Raw genomic sequence first — 21,878 nt, forward strand, 5'->3', positions numbered from 1 at the left:
GAGAACAATGGCGGATGCGACACGTTTATCTTTCGCATCTCAGGTCGAGATTCAAGGGCTCAAGGGCTGACGACATGCCGCCTCGGCCCATGACTCGTTGCCCTTTCCCCACACACCGCCTTTCCTCATCAAGCTCACCGAAAAGGGAGGTTGATATCTGAGTATATTGAGCGTGATTTTATCGCGTAAGATTCTTGATTATTACTCGGGTGCTGTTATCAACGTAGGCACACCACGAACCACTCAAATCATACGTGGAAAGATACTCTTGAATGAGGTCTATCGGAAGTTTGAAGGCGTCAACATAGTTAAACCTCATACAAGGAAAAACTGATCAGGTCTAGAGCCTACATCGACGCTATGTTATCTATTTTGTATGCTTTCATATCAATGTAGGCTGCAGGCCAGCTCAGCTTTTTTCTTGTTTGACGTGGTTACATGAATCTCGCGTTTCAAGATTATCTCACTATCTTCATTCCCATATCTCTCTACCTTCCTTCTCAAGAAAACCGTACTCATTACACACGAAAGAATCCGTGCATGGTATCATCCCTATATTTTGCTTCAAGAACGAAAAAAAAAAAGAAGCCGAAATGTCCCATATCCCATCCCTTTGTGTATACTCCCAGAACGCCCCCAACCAATCCTAATACTCATCCCCACGCTCTACCGATGATGCATCTGCTTCTCCACATCCTCGGGCGGCGTCGTCACACTCGGCAACTCCGCCACAGGCTGCGGTGGCCTATACGCCTGATACGGCTGTCCTTTCTCATTTAACACCGGATGCACACTCGTATCCGCCAGCTCGGTGGCCTCGGGATGTGTGAAAGCAGCTTGTGCGGGTGAGTACTGCGGAGGAACAGTATCCCAAGTAGTCCTATTCGGATCGCCGTTTCCGCCTCCGATTCCAACGGCGTCGGGTCCGTAAGGCGTGCCCTGATGACCCGGCTGAAACCCGTTTCCAGACGGCAATTCAGACACGCGATTTGCGCGCCCCGCGCCAATTGGGTTCCCGTCGATTTCTGCGGTCGCGGGGCGCGAGTTGCGGTATGTTTCCTTCTTGCTCTTGTTGAGTTTTCCAGCAGCAGCAGCACCGACAAGAGGACTGTCGCCTTCGACTTCGGAGGAAGGGTCGTGGTAGGGATTCGCTTTTTGTTGGCGGCGCTTGCGGAGGAGCCAGAAGATTATGCCGATGAGAGCGAGGGCGAGGGGGATGCCGACTGCGCAGCCGATTATGAGGCCGAGGTTGGATTTTGATGAGCCGCCGGAGGAGGAGGAGGAGTCGTTGTTGGCGTTGCTGGAACCGGCGGTTGGGGTGGGGGTTACGAGGACGGTGTTTTGGATTGTTACGACGCCGCCGCCGGCGCTGGTGGAGAGGCTTTGGACTACGGAACTGAAGGGTGTGGTCGCGGCGTCGTCGGCCGTTGCAGTTGCGGAACCGGAGTTGGGAGCGTCGGTAGAGGGAGAACCTGAAGAGCCTCCTGCTGTCGTCTTTGATGCTTGGTTTCCTCCTCCTGATCCACCGCCGCTCTGCGCTAGACCGGTGATAGTCGCAAGGTTGGGGGCAGTTGATGCTTGATTTTGGCCAATGGTCGCGTACGCCTTTCCATCCTGAAGCGCGAAGAAGGGCCGTGGCGATGGTGATTCCTTGCAACAGTTTACGTTTACGTTGTCTGCGTTGCAGCACCACTGGTCATCGTGGTCTTTACATTGTGTGATCGACTCGCCTCCAACAGCTTTCTGATCTGCTGGATCTTAGCAATGATCAATTGGAGAATTCAAGGTACTTACCGCCGTTACTGATTGTGCACATGTTCGACGCACAGCCTTCTGCTTTCCAGTCCTTGTCCGTACAGCTGTATCGGCCGTACAGATTGCCGGCCGGCAAGTGGCAGAGACCATTGTCCAAGCATTCCCAGGTATCCGGACAGCAAGCAGAACCCTCTACTGATGAGCAAGGCTTTTCTGATTTCGGCGCTTTGCTACCATCGGGGTAGTCTGTTCAATTAGTTGTTGCTCGGCGATGAGGTCAAGTAAGTCTTACAGCATTGCTGAGCAGTAGCATGTGTCGCAAGCACAGCAACAGCAGCAGCGCGCATCCACCTGAGAGTAGGCATAATGCGCGTGTACCAGAAGGGTACCTTGTTCGGTGAAAAGGCGGTACCTGAAAATACTTCTCGATCCTTGCAGTCGGTGTCGAGATCGTAACTCCCGCGACGTCGATAGTGGAGAAGGTGAAGTGAGAGAGCAGCGAAGCGAGCAAAAGTCCCGAAAAGATAGAGAGAGAAAGCAAGCGACAAAGTCAAAGACACAAGACAAGGAGCAAAGACACTGCACGATGATCGCACGCCCGTTTGCACGCCGCCATCCCAACCCCAGTCTCAGCACCCACCTATCCAGGATATACACCGAACGAAGCAAACTTTACCCCATTCGATCCAATTAAACTACAGTCTCCACAGTCACGCCCCCCTCGGTTGCTCGCAGTCCGTTCGTTTAGTTACCGAGAGGCTGGGCGGGTCACGGTGAGGTCATCGGGAAATACCAGCGTTCCTTGCACTAGGCCCGAGCGGGCGCCCTCGTATCAGCGTGCGCCAGGCAAAGAGGTTGCAAGGTTGCGATGCGAGGTGGTACCAGGGCGGCGATGGCGATCCCCATGGCGGCGATGCGATGTTTGTGGCTGAGGCAGAGTGAAACTAACGCGTGCGCATCCTGTCTTTGATCGTGGAATGCGGACGCAGTCTGAAGCTGTTGGGAGCCCGCAGAGTGAACACCGACTGCGACTGTTACTGCGCAGGAGTGACCTACCTACCTACCTACCTATTCTACCAGCCGCTCTGCGATGCGATACGAGCGATCGCCGCCCGCCCATTGCGACCGTCTGCTCGCATGATTCAAGCCCAAAAACCGGCTTTTCCGCGCCCTCGTGCGCTACAACTGTTCGCTGTCTCTCACCAACCCTGCGGATATCCGTCTCTTATATTAGACAGGTGTCATAGGACGTATGCGCTTTGTACCCAATTGCCATGTCTCGCTTCAGAGCGTCGCATGTTGAACCACACCGTCCCGTCCCTTTCTCCCTCCGCGGCTCCTATTCCACACATCCACGCATCAATAATATCCCGTGTCTACTCGCTTCTCGCTTCTATGACAGCAAAGGCGGTGGGATCGACCAATAGTCGGTAATGAGCGCTTCGTATCACGGCGGGATGGTGGTGTTTGAGCTATGCGGATGACGTGCCTGGTGGTCTCCAGGGCTGTTGCACGGGGGAAAGGTCCCGAGGTCGATGTTGCAAGCAGAAGATGCTAAATTCTAAATACGGTGTCCACGCCAAACATGCAGGTGGTCTCTCAGCCTTGCGACACCGTTCAGAGACGGCGTGCTTGCCCTGCGTCAGGACTGCGACTTCATGCACACCCTTTTTCTCTGGTGGCTTCGCGCGAACTTCGTATTTGTGGCATCGGAATGTTCGGCGCGACATTGTTGGCGGGTTTATTAAGGTATGCAGGTGTTGTCGATCTACCGGGCCTTACGCTGTCATCTTCCTGGGGAGTGCACTGTTGTTGCAAGTAGACGTTTTGTGTAACCTGAAGATGTTGGTACTGCGCACAACATCGCACGAGGCAGTGCATTCGATCCCAACGTTGACAGGTCACACAGCATCCCATCAACCAGATGTCAAACCTCAAAGAGTCTTCATTGAAGGATGAGGACATAGTAGGCTCAACCTCGGCACAACCTCACCTTCCATCGGTCCTTCGTGTTCTTTAGAAGACTCCTTAGTGCTGCAACATTCGGCGCGCGACTCCACCAAGACACTTTGCCTCCCGTATTCGGTCGCTTCACGGATTAGTGATAGACGGTCATGCTACGCTAGGCAATCAATAGCCGGTGCAGGGTCGGCTTTTGTGCTAGATTACCTATCAGGAACTGCATCTGTAAAAGCTTGTGACCATTGGAGAGTATCATTGCATGGCAAGATATCTATGTACGCATTGTGGTCTTCATGGTACTACAACATCGACAAACTTTCTCCCACGTCAACCTAGGAAAGACCTGAACGCCCTGGAGGCTACATCGACGTCAAGTCACTAACTCCCGAGGTCTGCCATTTTTCATCTTGATGTAGTCGCTAGATCTGCTTTCCTGCCTTACAATCACCACCCACTCAACGAAACGTTATATTCTGAAGAATCGGAAGAGGACCATTACTGGCAACATGCTCTACCTAGATCTTCAATGACGAGGATTACCGCACACACCATCTCATCCTGCCACCACACCGCAACCACCAACACACGCCCTCTCTCCCAACCTCTCTTCCTGGCCGATACCACAGCCATCCTGTACTACGAGCGCCGCATATCCCGTCACTCCGTTATACGCGTCGGCGTGCATCTTTCCAATTGACCGATCTTACAATTCTAAAGGAAAGAATACATTGAAGACGAGCAACGGTAAAGATGGGAGGAGAGCAAAATCGCAGCTACTACAAAGCTCATTGATCAAGATTAATAGTCCGGTTGGCGAAGGTGTGAGCATGATAGTTCTGAGGCCATCGGCTCAAGTACACCAAGGTGCAGTTGTAGATCATAAACCACCAGCACGCTCACATCACAGATGAGGCAACATCACGTCATACGTTCGACTTCAAGCCCGACGGTATTGTAGGTTTTCATCTCATTCATGATGCCTATCAAACATGCAGGATGCAGGCAAGGCTGTTTATGCCTTGCCCTCCTTGCAAGCCAGCAGTATTACGTGCCCGGCTATCCCACCCTCCCCTCTTCCTAAATCATGATATCATATCCGAAAAGAAATAATTCGTCGTTCGAGCTGACGCTGATGCTGGAGCTGAAGCAGCAACGAAGCGTTTAGTGGGCTTGACGTCCGCCCTGGGTCTCGTTGGTGATGCCGATGCGCTCGGAGTTCTATTCACACGAGCGTTAGCGAGTGTGCTTCAAAGGCGTACACACGGGTAAAGGGGAGAACATACCTCAGAGCTCTGCACACTACCCTCCTGCAGAATCTTCTTGAAAATATCATCCTCCTTGGCGTCCTTGCCAAACTCGTTCTCAAGCTGCTGCTTGCTGGCCGTGTTGAGGACACCTTGCTTGCCGTGTCTGTGTGAGCGTTAGCGAACACTGTCCGAGCCTCGCGAGGACATTCTATCCGAGCCTTGCGAGGACATCTCGAGTGCTAAGAGAATGTCCTTCGAGGACCTTCGGTCCTACGAGTCCAACTTACTCAGGTACCAGCACCTTCCAACCCGCAACAACATCAACCATGGGAATCGTGCTATCAGCCTTCCACTTCTGGAGCTCCTCTACGCTCTCGACGAAGATGCAGAATTGGTCGCCGGAGGAGCCCTTGTAGAAGACTTGGGTTTGGGGGGAGTTGCCGCGGGCCATCGTATCTAAATAACTCGTCGGTTTCGGTTCGTGTGGGTATCCGTGTAGTGTTTCTTGGATCTCGCGGGGAGAAAGATGTGGTGAAGTAGAGAAGAGTGAGATGTGTGTGTAATGGGTATCGAGTGATGTGGTGGAATGGAGGGGAAGCTTTAGAGGGGCTATTTAGAGCTACGTGATCTGGAGCTTTGACCGGGTGGGCGGGCTACGTCATTGCCAAGGAGGTATTGCGCACTTCTCTCACCACAAGGGACCTTGTAAAGTAGATTGCGCACGCCTTGTTTTGCACGCTGCATTGAGGCTCTTTGGGCTGAAACGGGTGGGCAAGGATACAGGCTGGATTTGCGTGCCGGCTTCAACCCGTTTGCCATGTGATGAGGCTGAGGCTGAGGAATTGCATTGTACACAACACCAACGTCAAGCAGAAGTAGACATCGAACACACATCTCACTCAAGTTGTTCAAAACGTATAACCATGATTCAATCATTACTATCCAAATACTCTGATCCCATCACAGACAAACGCCACCCCTCCATCGTGCGATCGCGTGCCCAGGTACCAGTACGTACCCGTGGACGTGTCCATGTCCCAAACCCGCTAGCCGCATGACGTCATGCCGAGTTCCCGATCCCCCAGACTTTCAACCAGCCCGCCATCAACGGTGGCTGCCCAGATCGTGACAGAGAGCGGGTGTACCTTGCAGTAACGCTCTGCTGATCGCATGATTAATCATTATATTTGTTACACTGGCCCTTGGTTAATCGGAGTTGTTGCCGTCGCCGTCATCTCAGTCGTGGTTATTCATGTTTCTCGTACTTGCTGTTGGAGCAAGGATAGTGTGGTCGTTACGTCGTCAAAGGAAGTATGTACGTTGCGTTTTGGTGGACACCCAATGCGTGTCCAGCTGGTATGTGATGTTGGTCCAACAGGATATGTGTGTTGGATCATCGGAAGAAATTAAAGATCCTACTCTTGCTCTTCGAAAACTTGTTCGAGGTCGAGTGGTTTGAAGATGCAGGCCGGGATTCGGGGGTGGGCTCTTCTTGCCGTCGCTGCTTCCTGTTTTCGATGTTTTTGGTTACCTCGGCGCAAGGAGGTGGTGCGCGTACGGTGGTTGCTGTTGATGCGTGGGAGACGGTTCTCTCGGCGACGCGAGCGCGTGATTCTGATCGTGGGAGACTAATCAGATGCGTGGAAAGACGTCGAACCTTCTTTGGTTTGCTCTGTAGTGGCTTATCGGTTGGACGCTCAACGCCTATCGCTCGATTGGCAAGACGTCGACGTCTACTCGAAGGTCGCGTGTCTTCGACCTCAAAGTCCTCAGGTAGGAACGCGGCGGGTGCGGAATGGAAGTCGACAAGTGCGGGGGTCGGCCTTCGATCAGTCGCTGATTGAGCTCGCAGGTTCCCGTTCGACATCTTATGAACGCGGCTTCCGAAAGAGTCTTCTGACCGCGTGTTGCTCGTGTTGGAAAGACTGGGCGAGCGACGCGAGAAATTGCTTGCTATGCTTGCTATGCTTAGCTTTCGCATCACTGAGTTTGCTGAGGCTCTGATTTGGTTCTCCATCCTCCGATTTGACATGCCCGGAAAGGGCAACATGTCTTTGGTCCATACGTCTTCCAATGTACTCTCGAGACGTACGCGCTCAGCTCGTCGCGGGGCAAGTATAGGGATGTGATTTGCGGAGAGGTGCGATTGAGATCGAGTTACTATACTTGGCGAAAACGTCGGGGGCGTATCGGGTAGCTTTTGCGCCTGGGTGTTCTTGATAATGACTTGACTCGTGTTGGTCTTCGCACCGAGAGTCGCCGCTCGATGGACTGACATGCGTCGTACTAGAGTGTTCGCATGACCGAAGACAGGCCCGAGAGACTTGAGGCCTAGCGATAGGGATGTATACATGTCCTGCATGGTAGACTGGCCTTCGACGAAATCGTGTGTCTCATAAACAATACGCTCGCGCAGCTGCTTTTTCCAAACCTCCTCTTCGTGAGAAGTGCAGGCGCTGAAGATGAGTTCGTGTAAGCGATGGCCGTGCTCGAAGACGAATTTCCACGTATGTGGAGCGGTATGGCACTGTATGCCGCGGCCGTTATCACATTCTTCGATGCTGGCGTTGGCAAGCCCGATCGAAGCGACGACGGTATATGGCGTATGGAACCGGCTCGCCGTCGCAAGTACAAGGCATGATTTGTACAAAACGCACACCATGTACGCACCCTTGATACGATCGGGTGTTTGGTATGTCACATGTAAAGCGCCACATAGGAGGACATGTCCAAGAAGGCGAAAGACAAGAGCTCGAGAAATCTTCTGTTCCGAAAACGCTAGGCGGTCTTGCAGTTGCCATGTAATCTCAATAAGCCGCCGGGTCTGAGGGTCGTCTTTTGCCTTGTTGACTTCGCGGATTGTCTCTTGCAGCCGAAAAAGAGCTTTTTCGAGCTCGGCATGCGCTTCTGGATCGTCGTAGACGGGAGTGTGGCGGCATAGGTCGTCGAACAGTAGAGGGTACTTGCACACCCTCTGGATTGGTTTTATCAAGAGATCTGGAAAGCTGAGCGCCTTCTTGCTACCTGCCTCTCGGTTGTTCTCCGAGGCGACCACCTTCTGCAGCGCTTCGACACCGCGCTCGTATTCTTGCCAGCCATGCAGTCCTTTGCACATGGTGGTGAGATCTTGCGACATGGTCGTCCAATGCGCGCCGTACTCCTCGTATGTGAAGAAGCGTTTCATCTGATTTTGTTAGCGAAGAGGATTGTAAGGATCGCGCATAGCTGACATGTTTGTTGAAGATCTTGGCGATGTTCCCCGCCGTCTGCGTGTCCGTTACTAGGCCTCGCGGTCTACGGTCTGGCGATCGTCCAATCTCCAAAGAATGCCTTAGCCTCCTGGCAGTCTTGTGTTCGGCGAAGCGCCCCGGCACAATGTCGGCGCTATGAAAGCGGATATGTTTGGCTTTTGTCACAGGATACGTCTCCTGGTACGCGCTTCTGGTGAAGTCTGCCTGAGGTACAACCTGATGAAGTTCGGCGAGCAAGTCTTCGTGAAGCTGTAGAATCTGGGAGATATTCTGTTGTATGGATGATCGTGTCTGGCCTGACAGAGTAGGAAGGGCAGTAAGGATCATGAAATAGTCCTGCTTAGATTAGAATGGTAGAGTCAACCCGGTGGTAGGTAACATACGTTGATCAAGACCTTGAGGTCTGCAATGTAGCTCTCTTCCGAGGAGATCAGCTCCTCAACAACCTTGCGACGCTGCAGTGATCGAAGCCACGCGCTCTCATCAAGCACAGGCCCTAGCGCACCACGATGACTCTCGAGTGATCTGCGCGCTTCGGAGTAATTGCTGCTTCTGTTACCCAAGCGAACCTTCCCTGGTACTCCAGCTTCTGAGCGTGGCGCAATGCTCGCGCTGCCGATGGTCATCGAAGTCGACTTCATTGCTGTCACATAGCCCATTGACGATGTCATAGACTCCGATGTCCTGCGCACAGATTCAGACAGCCTTCCCAGCGGGCGAGAGAGGACAGACATGCCGTCAGCGGTGTCAAAGGATAGCCGTGGTATTTCAGCGACGTTGTCCCTCCACCTGTGCGCGTGTCGACGCCTCAAAGTGCTCATCCACCGCCGAAAGGGTTGTGAAGATACAGAGATAGTCGCAGGCGCGTCTTCGTAGTCTTCGCGCGGCTCATCTTCGTCATTATCGGTGAAGCGACCTTCTGGCAATGGCACGTGTATTGCTTCGTATAGATTGAACAGGTGTGTCTCTTCGAAGGCGTGGTCGTCAACGTCCATGTCATCAGCCGAGCTGTCGCTGTCAGAGGAAGGTTCCGCTATTTGCTGCGAGCTGTGATATCCTCTCGCTTGTGGCCTCGGCGGGACTGTGAGTCTCGAGAAAGATGGCGGCGGTCGGTCAGGCCCACAGTTCCGCTTGCGTGGTTCTTCGATGACATGTCTGGTACTGAATGGGAAACCTCCTTTCTCAGGGACCAGATCGAGGAGCGACTGAGAGGTAAGTGGTGGTGTGTTCTCGTTGCTCCGAGACCAGTCGCCTGCCCTAGTCGCCCCGAGGGAATACAACGAGCACGCGGAAGCATTGCGAGCAGTAATGTCGCTCAGTGGTGGCAGTAGTGTGTCTTTCTGAGGGGAGCAGGAGTTGAGGTATGGATTGTCGCTGAAGGACCGCTTGAGTGGGCTCTGAGGCCGGAGCGACAACACATATGCCATGTCCGTGGTCGTACGGTCGACACTGGATAGGACGGTACGAAGGCTTTCAGCGCATGAGATAAATACTACTGCATCCAACGACGATGGCTTAAGGAGAGACAAGTGAGCTGCAGAGCGATAAGGAAGTTGGCTGAGGCATTTTGGATATGACTACTGGTTAGGACGGGAGGAAAGCGCAGAGGCGCAAAGTTCTCAAGAGCGTAATGGCGGCATCTAAGGGAAAGGGTCCAGACGGCGCTCAGTAAAGCGCATTCTACACAAGCTTACCGAGAGCCATGGACAGAGTTTCGTTAGGGGCGAGTGGTGAGCCATCGACGAAGGCAGCTAACATGGCGGCCGCGTTGCTCTCACCAAATTTTGGTAACCGCGTCTCACTATGACGGCAGGAGCGGCGGAGGTGCAGAACAAGTATGTCTATAGCCGAGCCGAGCCATCGCAAGATTGAGCATACTAAGCGACTGGAGTATTCTCTTTATTTGGCACGCAAGAGGTCACGCGCGTGCCTTGGGGATAGTAAAGTTTGGTAGAGAAGTGAGGGAGGAAAAAGGAAGGCGACCGTCCTGGCGGTTTTGCCCCGCGCGGCTCAAGCTCCCTCAAGCTCCCACCCCCACATCCAAGCTCCAGCGTAGTAAGCATTCACGCACTCAACTCTGCGGCGGCGACAAACATCTGCACACCATGGATGATATACACGCGCCAACCGTCTCATCTGGGCCCACGTCTGCAGGCTACTCCAATGGCATACCAAAAGAGCAGCTGACGCTGCAGGAGCTCATGGCCGAGAAGGACCGAGTAGAGACAGAGTTGAAGGCATTAGGGCAGGTGCTGGATTCGGTACGCAAATCAGGGCTATGGGCGGGATAAGCAGTTGACGTCTTGTTGTAGCATGGCGTCCGCATGAGCACCGGCCTGACCACCCTGGACGGCTTTCCACGCAGTGATATCGACGTCCCCCAGAGTAAGGAGCGGTGATCTTCGACGTCACTCAGGGTCGCTGACCGTCGCAGTCCGAACCACGCGCGCGCGCATCATACGGCTGAAGAATGACTACAAGGACCTCATGTCGCGCATCGAGAAGGGCCTCCACGAGCACCACGCGCGGCTGGCAGCGCAGGCGGGCGACGCGACGACGGCCAACGGCGCCCAGGCAGGGCTGAGCGCACCGCCTGCCGCACTCGAAGCGCCCTTTGCAAAGGTCAACAGCGTCGTCGCAGACAGCCCAGCAGCGACGGCCGGCTTACAGGTGTACGACACCATAACCAAGTTCGGCTGGGTGGACTGGACAAACCACGAGAACCTGTCGCGCGTGGCCGAGGCCGTGTCGCAGAACGAAGGGGTACGTCGCATCACGCTGCACAGGATGCTGTCTTCAGTCGGGCGTGCAGCAGGCTGACAAGTGCAGATTCCCATTACCGTCAAGGCGCTGCGACCCAACCCATCGGGCGGCCCGGCAGAGACAGTTGAGATGCAACTCACACCGCGGAGGAACTGGGGCGGAAGGGGGCTGTTGGGCTGTCACTTGCTGCCCATGTAGTGTATTATAAATCACGAGATACGTCGAGCTGGGAGATACGTCGAGTGGATGGGTGGCAGGCAAGGCTGGCGGCAGCGCGCGTGGCGCACTCGGTTTGGCCAACAAGCATAGCATGATACCCGGCGTTGTTTGCTTTGGGATGAAAAGATCAAGGAATTGCTAGTAAATATGGCAGTAAATCACAATCTATGACTACAAAGGCGCAAGGAAAACCCGGGCTGTTGAGACAAAGAAGCCTATAGCTGCCTAACGCTGCCTCTGCCTCTGCCTCTGCCTGCCTGCCTGCCTGCCTGTGAGGTCAAAATTGCGGAAGGCGCCAAGAGATTTACACCGCCCGGGGCGCCAACACTTCAGCACAACAAAACCTCTTCTTGCCCACCTCACGCCCGCTACTTTCCCCACTCTTTATCACCCGTGAGTCTGCACCACCGTCTTTTGCTCAATAACCCTGTGCGACCCCGACTGACATCTTTTTGATAACAGACTCTGCCCACTACCCCCCTCACACACCACATCACCCCGCCACACACCCGACACCATGGCCGAGACTGCCGCAAGCTCAGTCCCTACCTTCAAGCTCGTGCTTGTCGGTGACGGTGGTACCGGAAAGGTATGACGCCCCTCTGGAGCCTTTTCGCGATAGCAGCCCGTTTATTGAGACGGCCGCGCGACTGCGAGACTGCGAGAATTTGAGACTGCGATGCAGGTTGCTAACAGCCCCACCACAGACGACCTTCGTCAAGCGCCATTTGACTGGAGAGTTCGAAAAGAAGTACATTGCGACGCTCGGCGTAGAGGTCCACCCCCTCGGCTTCACCACAGTACGTTGTCCGACCCTCTGCCGCCCGCGCTACGCCTACTAACGAGACGACAGAACCTCGGCCAGATCCAGTTCGACGTCTGGGACACCGCCGGTCAGGAGAAGTTCGGTGGTCTCCGCGATGGATACTACATCAACGGACAGTGCGGTATCATCATGTTCGACGTCACCTCGCGTATCACATACAAGAACGTCCCCAACTGGCACCGTACGTGCGCCCACAACCCCCCGATACGCATTCGCTAACAGCCCCAGGTGACTTGGTCCGTGTCTGCGAGAACATCCCCATCGTCCTCACCGGCAACAAGGTCGACGTCAAGGAGCGCAAGGTCAAGGCAAAGTCCATCACCTTCCACCGAAAGAAGAACCTCCAGTACTACGACATCTCCGCCAAGTCCAACTACAACTTCGAGAAGCCCTTCCTCTGGCTCGCCCGGAAACTCGTCGGCAACCAGTCTCTCGACTTTGTCGCCGCCCCCGCTCTGGCGCCTCCCGAGGTCCAGGTCGACCAGGCCGTTCTCGACCAGTACCGACAGGAGATGGAGAACGCCGCCCAGATGCCTCTGCCCGATGAGGACGACGCCGATTTGTAGATACGGTCATGAGCTTGCTCTAGGCCACGGCTAGGGCTCTAATGGGTATACGACATGGACGAGATTTAGTGGAATGGGACAATGGATATGCAGCTCGAGAATTGAGGACATTCTTGGCGAAAACGGGGCATGCGGAGGAGGACTGGCGGAAGTATCCGACAGGAAGCGCTGGACTAGCCGGCGTTTCGACGAATGAACAATAGACTGTTCCTGATCAACCAGAATATTCAGATTGTGATGGAGAAAGCTTTTCGATTCTACTATTAACACGCACAAGGGCGTTGCGACTACTACTACAACAGCACATTTCGTATCTTCATTATATTCCAACTCCGCTTGCTCGGACTTTTTAATGGAATGCGCCGCCCACCGCCCAGACACGATAGAAGAAATGACGCGTGATGTCAGTATGCTCATAATACGGACAAGCAGAGTCGCATAATAGCGGATTAAAGCGACGACCGAAAAATTGACAAGTAGAAGGCTCGCTCGCTCGCTCGCTCGCTGTAGTCGGGAAACGACCGTTTTCGACGCGCGCGACGGAGACAACGGATGAAAATGATTACAACGCGCAAGTAAAACAAGACGATGCGAGACATAACGAAAGCGAAAAGACAACAAGGTACGTCTACGATTTCAGCATCCTGCGATAACATTAGCCCAAGTCCAAACACAGCAAGCAAGTGTAGAAAAGAAAGCAAGTACTCACGGAGCGATCAACTGCGCATACTGCTGCGTCGGCACACTCCTCCCCTCCTCAATAACGCCCCTAATAACATCATCCTGCTGCAAATTGCTCCAAAGATGTATTGACATCGCCTTCTTACTATTAAACAGCGTGTGCGCCACACCCCTCACCTGCCCGAGCACCACATTCGCAATCGGCCACGTATTGCTATATTGCTGCAACGTACCGACATCGAGCCGGATACTCTGCTTGATGATGTCGTCCTGGCCGTCGGGGACAAGGAAAGACCAGTAGGAGAGGTGCACGACAGACGCCATTACGACGACGCAGGTGAAGAAGGGGGTGTGGTAGAGTAAGGGTCCGGGGAGACGGATTAAGGAGGAGATGTTTTCGGCAGACGTGAGGCATTTCGCGGTGTGGATTTCGCGGGTTTGCGTGGGAAGCAGGACCTGCCCGGGTTGCACGCATATGTTTACGCCTTCGACGCGGCCGAAACCGAGGTTGCTGCGCGGGCGGTGCAGCATTATTGTGCTGCCGGCGTTTACCATGTGGGCCTGGAAGAGCACTTCGTCGATGTGGCCGTCGTTGGAGACGATGTCTGTTTTTGAGGCCGGGAGGTGTAAGCGCCAGTTACACAGGTATTGGTCTACGACGTCGACGGCGTGGTATTCGAAAGTGGAGTCTAGACGCGCGCATTCGAAGACTTTTCCTAGGATGCGGATGGCGTCGATGAGGTAGGTGAAGGAGGAGAAGGTTGTGAAGTGGGGGAGGAAGGCCGAGTCGTCGTAGTCGGAGAGGGTGGAGGGGTAGGGTATTTGCTGTTTGTGGGTTGTTAGTTTAGTGATCTGTATAAGGTTTTGTGTTTGTAGTCCTAGGAGGATGGCTACCCCCACCCCACATGTATGACATGCATCGATCTGCCATTGGGGTATGACATGCAGTCAGATGATCTCATCTCGAGTACCTAAGAGCGGCACGGGTTCGCACTAAGAAGGGAAACATGCCAAGCCGATTTGACACATGTCAGATCTGATGTCAGGGGAGTGGGTACTTACACCTGAGAAGTACTCGACGTTCTCACATGGCAGTGGTACGTCGGTTACGACGTCTTTGAGTCGGAATTGCACGCCCGGGTTGACGGCTGTCATCATGCCGTTGGCCGTGAACATGGACCACCACGTTCTCCGCCAGCTTTCTTCCAGCTGCGGGTCGTTTTCTCCATTCATCAGCGCGAATTCCATCCGGTTGAGCCCGATTTCCAGCGTCAGATTTTGGGCTATGGTGAAGATCTGGGCGGCGCGGGGGACTTCGTTGTGGGCGTGGAGGCCGATGGCGAAGAGGAGCAGGGCTTGGACCGACCACGCATCTCTTGGGTAGTTGTTGCTGTCTATCTGGCGATCTAACGCTTCCTTGTACATGGCCGTAGGCACAGACGGTATGTAGCTGGATCCGATGAAATGCACGGCATGTTCCAAGAGTGGGGCATGTCGTTCCTTGAAGAGTTCCACTAACCTCCGTTCCGGAAGGCAGAATGGATGTGAGTTGTAGAAGAAGTGGTAGAAGGCCTGAACAGCCGTCTCGGGTCCCAAGTGGCCAAACCGGTTCAGACGCGCGGATCCATTTAGGTTGAGTTGAGCAACTGGTGGGGCTACAGGTCGGACGCCAAGACCGTGAGTTGGGCTCAGCTGGTTCATGCCAGCATCGCCGTTGTACGAGTACTCAGGTGACGAGATGTGGCCATTGTTGGCTTGGACTTCAGATGCAGATATTCCTAACTCACGTTAGATTTTGAGATGGTGTGGTCGTTGCGATATTACCCACCATTTGGGGTCGTGGACGCGCCCGTGTCTTCCTTGGTTTTCCGCTTGCCCTTCCAGCCTCTTCGCGACTTGATGTAGGTACATTCCACGTTGTCGGTCCTACATCGGGAACATCGCACACCACCGTCGCATTTCAAGTGTCTACTGCGACATGGGACGCACGCGACAGCGACCGAGGCCCTGGTTTGGTCGTTATTTGACTGCTTCTGGCTGTTCTTCTGGCCGGTCCCTTTGCTGCCGCCGCTGTCCGACTGGGGCGTTTGCGCCGGGGGAGTCCCGCCATTGATGCTGCTCTGGGTGGTGATACTTTGTGTCGGCGACAGATGGAGCCCTAACGAGGGCGACAATGGCGATGTGGAGTCCGGTGAGAAGTCCTGGTGGCCGCCCCAGTAAGTGGGATCTACGCCAGCCGAGATGTTCGAAGGAGCGCCGTTCATGTGTTGCCCCGGCATCGCCATGGCAGAGGGAGGCATCGCAACAGAACGGTCTACGCGCAGGCGATACAGAATCCACGGTATCCAGGTCGGCGTGGGCTTTGCGACTGTGCGTAGGTAGAGACGTTGAGGTTGCAACGGGTGCGGGCTGCTAGTACTGTTGACCCGGCACGTGACGCCCGTCTACTCGGCCTAGCGCTGAAATCGCCAAAAGCTTCCGAAGCCTCCTTCCATCTTGCACCCAATCGGCCGTCTCCGCCCAACTCAAGACGCCAACCGCAGGACGCAAGGAGAGCCTCAGCCTCTTTGTTGTCGGCCCCTATGTGATCGTCGCCCCATTCAGCTCACGACAGCATCTTCTGTGCAACTACCATCGTACCGTCGACCTGGCCGGCCTGCCCCGTTGCCCTTTTGACGCACCGTTGGATCCTGCCGTCGCCTGTACTTCGCTTGTACCGCTTCAACGCAAGCCGGCCGGGACTGAAACGCACAGTTGGCGAATCGGAACTAACGAGCTGTCTCCACGGCACTGCCGTCGTCCATTACTGGGCCGTTTGCGCGCATTCCCGTCACCGCCGTATCGCTAGCCTGGATTCCGCCTTCGCTCTTGCCATTTTATCGTGGGGTTAGTGGTTCTGCGCACGTTCGGCGGAAAGGGTTGAGTGTAGCGAGCCAGCTGAAGTAGTCGCCTCGCCACATGCTCTTACACGTTCCATTGGACTGTCTTAGTCACGGAAATGGTACCGCGCCTGCGACGTAGCAGCACAGTGTGCCTCTAAGATTTCGCCTCGATGCAACCTAGCCTTGGCTCTCGATGCTGCCACAGCCTTATCTGATACCAGCGATGAACCCACCCACACGACGCCAAAAAGCAATCCAGCGTTCGTCTCGATTGGCCAAACTTGGGCTGTCTAGGCGCTGAACGCATATGAAAGGAGGTGAACCTGCGCATTAACTCTAAGCCTCGTCGACTTTCCACTAGGTCTCGCTCATTTCCGTGATCTGGCTACGACGTCCTGTACACTATCAGCCCTGCAGCAACTTTCGGCGGCGATGAACCAGAGTACTGATTGGTCGAATTGATCGTTTGGTGAGAAATTGGGTATTAAATTCGGTGCCTATGGTCTATCTTGCTGAACACACAAGAGAAGAGATGCCGCTGATGCTAGAATATGCAGGGAAAGGATGATGAAGAAAACCGTGCAGGGCCACTCAGCACGCCCCTTGTCTACGACTCTACACACCTAGCTTTAGTGAAGTTCCATACGTCCCCGGAACAGTCATTCAAGGACCTCTCAGCCTTCCACTGCAGCTCGTTCTCTGCTCGTCGCACCTCCGCCACACAGAAGCCAACATCTCCAGCCCTGCGGCCGACTTCCCTGACGGGGATCTTCCGTTGGGATGCGTCCTCTAAACTCTGGAGTACCTCACGGACAGTGTGTCCTCGTCCCGTACCTGAGTCGAAGTCAATACACAGACCTTAGTGTGAGACGTTCTCATATAAGGCCTCCACTTACCAAGGTTGTACGTGCGAAATGGCGCTATAGTACGACCAGCAGTCGAAGCTGCTAAAGCCGCAATGTGGCCCCGAGCCAGATCGACTACGTGGATGAAGTCCCGCACTGCCGTGCCGTCTGGGGTGTTCCAATCCGTGCCGAAGATATCCAGCACTGGCTTTGTCCCTGTCAGGACTGTTGCAATGACTGGAATCAGATTGCTCGGTTTCTGTCGAGGATCTTCACCCAGAATACCAGACTCGTGGCAACCGACCTGGTATTGTTAGGCACACTTCCAATGCATCCTGACCATCGAATGTACATACCGGGTTGAAGTACCGAAGGGCGGTTATGGACCATGTGGGGTCAGAAAGCGCCAGGTCTGCCAGAATGGATTCGCACATGAACTTGGATCGACCATATGGTGATGTGAGGCCCAGAACGCCCGGCAAAACTCGGCGTTCTGCTCCTTCGCTGTCCACGAAAGATTCTGGGTGATGCACGCACAATTCTTCGCGCAGAGGTAGCCCACAGTTAGCGCCTTCGCCATAAACTGTTGCAGAAGAGGAGAACACGAAGTTCTTGATGCCAAACTCCTCCAGCAATCCCAGAAAGTCGACCAGCCCGCAGACGTTGTTGCTGTAGTATCTCAAGGGCATCCGGATGCTCTCTTCAACCGATTTGTACGCCGCGAAGTGGATAACGCCGGATATTCTGGACAGTCTCTCAACGACGGGTTCTTGCGCATCATCCATATCCATGTCGATACCGGAGTCTGTTCTCTGCAAAGTCGAGTATGGGAATCGTGCTGGAGTGGGCGCTGGCTTGCCGATGATCGAATACGATGAATAGCTGGCCAGTACAGTCTTCATGTGCGCACTCCTGTAATCCAGCTGACGGAAGTGCAACGCTGGCATTCGTCGCCCATGTGCCGTGCAGAAGTCAATCGCAAGACCTCGCACCCTGCTCAGAACGCTTTCGTACGAGTTGCTCAAATCATCGATGACAAGCACGTTGTAGCCTTCTTTAAGCAACTCCAACACTGTGTGTGAGCCGATGTATCCCAGCCCACCGACGACCATGATGAAGGTCGACGTGGATCCATCGATGTTCAGAGGATCCGCTACTACATCGTCGTCGAATAGCACCGATCGCTGTGTTCCCGGTGTATTGAGTACTTCCGGTGTGACGGAGGGCGATAGCGAGTACGTCGAAGAGGATGACGACATCTTGCACAATTATGCTTGGCGAATGAACGAATGTATGGAAGAAGAGCGAGCGCGTTGATTGTCACGGCGCTACCTTTCTCGATACGTCCGAAATTCTTTATACGCGCCACAACTCCCAACAACAGCCTCAAATCGCGATCAATTAGGCAGAAGACATCGAAGTCAGACTTTTCCTGCGCCGTCAATATTATTTACATTGCTTGGCATAATGCGGCCTCTTCATCCCGACTCATCAGTTTCGGAGTCTCCTCAGGTCTAGCACTCTCAAAATATACTCTCGCATCGCTAACGATCCCTGTCCAATCTGCATAGCCAAGTGCGCAATACGTACCCGTGTGGTTGCATTGCCGCGTCCTCTAATCTCTCAAAATACCATCATCTGGGCCGTCAGAGATTCAACGTGGGCATACTGCGAGGCTTCGTTCGACTACTCGATCCCGGCATCTGTCAGCGTCTTCTTGGTGCCCAAACACACCATAAGGATATCCATTACATGTTTGCGTTCGTCAGTATCCGTAAGCTGTGTTTCTCCAGATCTTACCCTCTATCGGCTCATCTCCGTTTGGGCCAGCGTCTCGTCATCGGCTCCTAGCCTGCCGTGCTCAAAGCAGAGTCATGGACGGACTCAGCTCCGTAATTGTTCCGCTCTACGTCTACCCCTCAGTAGGCGCGTGGGATCCGTTTCACGATGTGTACGATACGGCACCTTTACTATTGTCGCTACTCATTATACCGGGACTAACGACATGAACTGCTTTCAGGGCATCATCATTCCCTCGCATACACTTTACGGTCGTGGTAAACGTGCATAACGGGCCTGGAGAGGGTGCACTACCAAACGCAGAATACACCGCAGCCATCGAGGCCCTCAACTCGCTCAGTAATGTACGCACTATCGGCTATGTGGCAACCACGTGGTGTACCAGGGACTTGAGTTCTGTGCTGGATGACATTGCTGCGTTTTCATTCTGGGGCGAATATGATTCCTCACTGGCTCTGAGTGGTGTCTTCGTTGATGAGACGCCTACCCAATACTCTACAGACTATGCCGTCTATCTCAATAGCATCGCTCAAGCTGTTCAAGACAGTACCGGACTAAAGGACAACTATATTGGTAAGCTCAGCCCGCCTTCTTCTGTATTGAAAGTAAGACCGTCACCGGAGCCGGCTTTCGAGGCCCCTGTCGTGTTGCTGTACACTTTACCATGCGTCCTCAAATTGGTCTCTTTCTATTGCAGGCGAAAAGAACCCCTATTGTCCAACTCCGGCAGTTGTATGAGCGTAAGGCTGACACTGCACTATAGTTCACAACCCTGGCGCTCTCCCAGAGCCTCGTTACTTTGATGAAGCATTGTTCACTGGGCCGGACTTGACAGTCGTTTTCGAGAACTCATTTTCCAATTGGACGACCGAAAGTGGCGAGCTCTTCAAGGCGACGGGTTCATATGATCGCGAAAAGCTTGCGCTGCTTGTGCACTCCACACCGGATCTGACGATTCTTGAGACGGCTAGTACGCTATTGCAATTACTTGCCGTAGGTCGCGGCATCTGGTTGACAGGTAGCTCGAACTATACCGAGCTCGACGGTGTGCTACCTGTGTTTATCGAAGGCTTGGATGCGCTGTTGAGTTGAGGGTCACAGCCTTGGAGCTGAATACGGTAGATATCAGGTCATCGATCGCTAAATCCACGCAAGACACCAACGTCTTCGACAGTTGTCCTTTCCGTGTCAGACTCAGCTACTTCATCGCCTACGAACACTTATGCGGCAAGCCTCGATCACTTGACTGCACTGTCTATAGACCTGGGGCTGAGTGACCCTGATTTTCGGATTGAAGCTGGCATGCAGAAGGAAAGGATCTTCTGGTCACGACTGCTTCGTACTACCGTGGCTTTCTCAACAGCGAGTCGGCTAATGCGCCGTGACGAGGCGTGTCAAGGGCAGTCCGCGATGTAAGAAGTCCTTCCGTAACACAAGCGGTCCGCCACTCCGTCGGTTGAATCCGAGGAAAGTTTACGAGGAATTATCCCAGCTACACAATGCCGTCTTCAAACAAGCAACGATCATCGAAAAACCCGCCTTCAAATTTTCGACTACCAAGTATTCACATCTGGTTGGCTCTAATATTACCCCGAGAGCTCCCCTGTTTGCCGCTTTAGGCGGCAGATCTAGCTCACTCAACCCCTGCGCGTTTCCCCGGATCAAACAAACAAGCCTTTCGTCCTGCACTAGAGCTGCATACACACTTTATTTCAACCTTGGCCTTCATTTCGAAATTCAATCTCTGCTGCGTACCGCGTTGGCCCATGTCTATTTGTGCATCTTTCCAAGCGATGCTCCAGGCCTCGATATTGACACTTTCCTTGATATATGTCATCCTTGGATGAGCACCGGAGTTACTTCGCGACGGGATGGAGACCAAGTACCGGCGGCTCTGCGAAGACATGCAGTGAACGTGCTCCCTAGACAGATGCACAGGGCCGAAGTCGTGCCGCCATGACTGCTGCCTCGCGGACTGTCGCGCTTCTCCGCATTATCATTCTAACCTTCGCTTACAGAGTACTGTGCAGATTTCTCGTTTTACGTGAACTTCGCTAGCTGCATTAGAAGGACGCATCCGTTGCGCATCCGATCGGTTGGGTCTGGAAGCGAGATGCCAACTTTCGGATCACGCCACAAACAACACGAGGTTAACAACACGAAGTAAACCTCATCCAAAATAGCTCTTGACAAGTATGGCTATTTACAACCATTCGTCCTGCCAGTTCGCTAGGCCTTCACAGGCAGAGAACATGACACTATGAGACGACGCCGTTGCGCGTGATCAGCCTCGCTAAATGACGACATCGATATGTGGGACTCACCTACCTATATTGTTAAGAGCTCTCGTAAACCACGCATACTGGCTTGTAGGGATGTCAAAAATATACATCCAGTAGACAGCGTAGCGGAGTCTATTCGCCTCGTGCTAATGTTTCAGTTACACAGAGTGGATCCCAATATATGCGGCAGGACCCGACTACCGAATACGGAAAGTGAATTGGCGTGATCGCAACCACACGAAGGACTTTCGATACTCTCAGAGGCTCGTATTACACGCCGATACGGTGGATGTACCGCCCATGGTGGGTTGCATCAAGGGAAGGATCCGTGTGACGTGTATTCCGGTTCGCTGGTACGAACAAGTCTGCAACAAACCCGAATAACCTCGATTTCGACCCGCGTAACGCATCGAGATCCACGGTCAATCTAAGTACTTCGTATTGTATGCGACATGTACGTTCGTCCCGGCCATACCGCGCATCTGCCCCGAGCGGTGGTCCTCTCGCAGACTGGGGACCTACACACCTGCCACTAACGTCGTGGTTCAGATCTAGAAACTAATGCATCATCTTGTATCGGGACCGGTGCACCAGATCGCGCTCTAAAACTAGATGAACACGCCACTCTGCCCCGACATCTCTGCCCCACCCGGCAACTTGCTCGAACAAGTCAGCTTACCCACTCGACGAGAAGCCTCACTATAGTGACCGCAGGCGAAAAATTAGACGGCTTCAATATGCCGAGCATACCTACCGCAAACGACATACCCGCCCCAGATTTTCCACCTCACCTGCATCG

The 21,878-nt window shown here is 53.8% G+C and overlaps 6 protein-coding genes across 6 annotated transcripts; 2 read left to right on the top strand and 4 right to left on the bottom strand.

Annotated features, from left to right (window-relative positions):
• Positions 1 to 666: 666 nt before the first annotated feature.
• On the bottom strand, positions 667 to 2,052 carry J4E93_008669 (uncharacterized protein; the record flags this gene model as incomplete). Its single annotated transcript, XM_049346567.1, has 3 exons — positions 667 to 1,748; positions 1,795 to 1,802; positions 2,048 to 2,052. The coding sequence occupies 3 exons, from the start codon at positions 2,050 to 2,052 to the stop codon at positions 667 to 669; spliced, it is 1,095 nt and encodes a 364-aa protein (XP_049196457.1).
• Positions 2,053 to 4,878: 2,826 nt separating this feature from the next.
• On the bottom strand, positions 4,879 to 5,415 carry J4E93_008670 (uncharacterized protein; the record flags this gene model as incomplete). Its single annotated transcript, XM_049346568.1, has 3 exons — positions 4,879 to 4,935; positions 5,001 to 5,127; positions 5,252 to 5,415. The coding sequence occupies 3 exons, from the start codon at positions 5,413 to 5,415 to the stop codon at positions 4,879 to 4,881; spliced, it is 348 nt and encodes a 115-aa protein (XP_049196458.1).
• A 4,905-nt stretch (positions 5,416 to 10,320) lies between these two features.
• On the top strand, positions 10,321 to 11,176 carry J4E93_008671 (uncharacterized protein; the record flags this gene model as incomplete). The annotated part of the gene is made up of 4 exons (XM_049346569.1): positions 10,321 to 10,476; positions 10,528 to 10,600; positions 10,650 to 10,978; positions 11,045 to 11,176. The coding sequence occupies 4 exons, from the start codon at positions 10,321 to 10,323 to the stop codon at positions 11,174 to 11,176; spliced, it is 690 nt and encodes a 229-aa protein (XP_049196459.1).
• A 538-nt stretch (positions 11,177 to 11,714) lies between these two features.
• GSP1 (GTP-binding nuclear protein gsp1/Ran) lies at positions 11,715 to 12,589 on the top strand (the record flags this gene model as incomplete). Its single annotated transcript, XM_049346570.1, has 4 exons — positions 11,715 to 11,786; positions 11,905 to 11,997; positions 12,051 to 12,204; positions 12,252 to 12,589. 4 exons carry the CDS (start codon positions 11,715 to 11,717, stop codon positions 12,587 to 12,589), a joined length of 657 nt encoding a protein of 218 aa, XP_049196460.1.
• A 705-nt stretch (positions 12,590 to 13,294) lies between these two features.
• J4E93_008673 (uncharacterized protein) lies at positions 13,295 to 14,190 on the bottom strand (the record flags this gene model as incomplete). Its single annotated transcript, XM_049346571.1, has 2 exons — positions 13,295 to 14,095; positions 14,185 to 14,190. 2 exons carry the CDS (start codon positions 14,188 to 14,190, stop codon positions 13,295 to 13,297), a joined length of 807 nt encoding a protein of 268 aa, XP_049196461.1.
• A 73-nt stretch (positions 14,191 to 14,263) lies between these two features.
• J4E93_008674 (uncharacterized protein) lies at positions 14,264 to 15,101 on the bottom strand (the record flags this gene model as incomplete). The annotated part of the gene is made up of 2 exons (XM_049346572.1): positions 14,264 to 15,048; positions 15,095 to 15,101. 2 exons carry the CDS (start codon positions 15,099 to 15,101, stop codon positions 14,264 to 14,266), a joined length of 792 nt encoding a protein of 263 aa, XP_049196462.1.
• Between the last annotated feature and the right edge of the window lie 6,777 nt (positions 15,102 to 21,878).

This window comes from Alternaria ventricosa, assembly GCF_023758065.1.
Source record: "Alternaria ventricosa strain BMP 2768 chromosome Unknown scaffold_17, whole genome shotgun sequence".
Classification (NCBI taxonomy): domain Eukaryota; kingdom Fungi; phylum Ascomycota; class Dothideomycetes; order Pleosporales; family Pleosporaceae; genus Alternaria; species Alternaria ventricosa.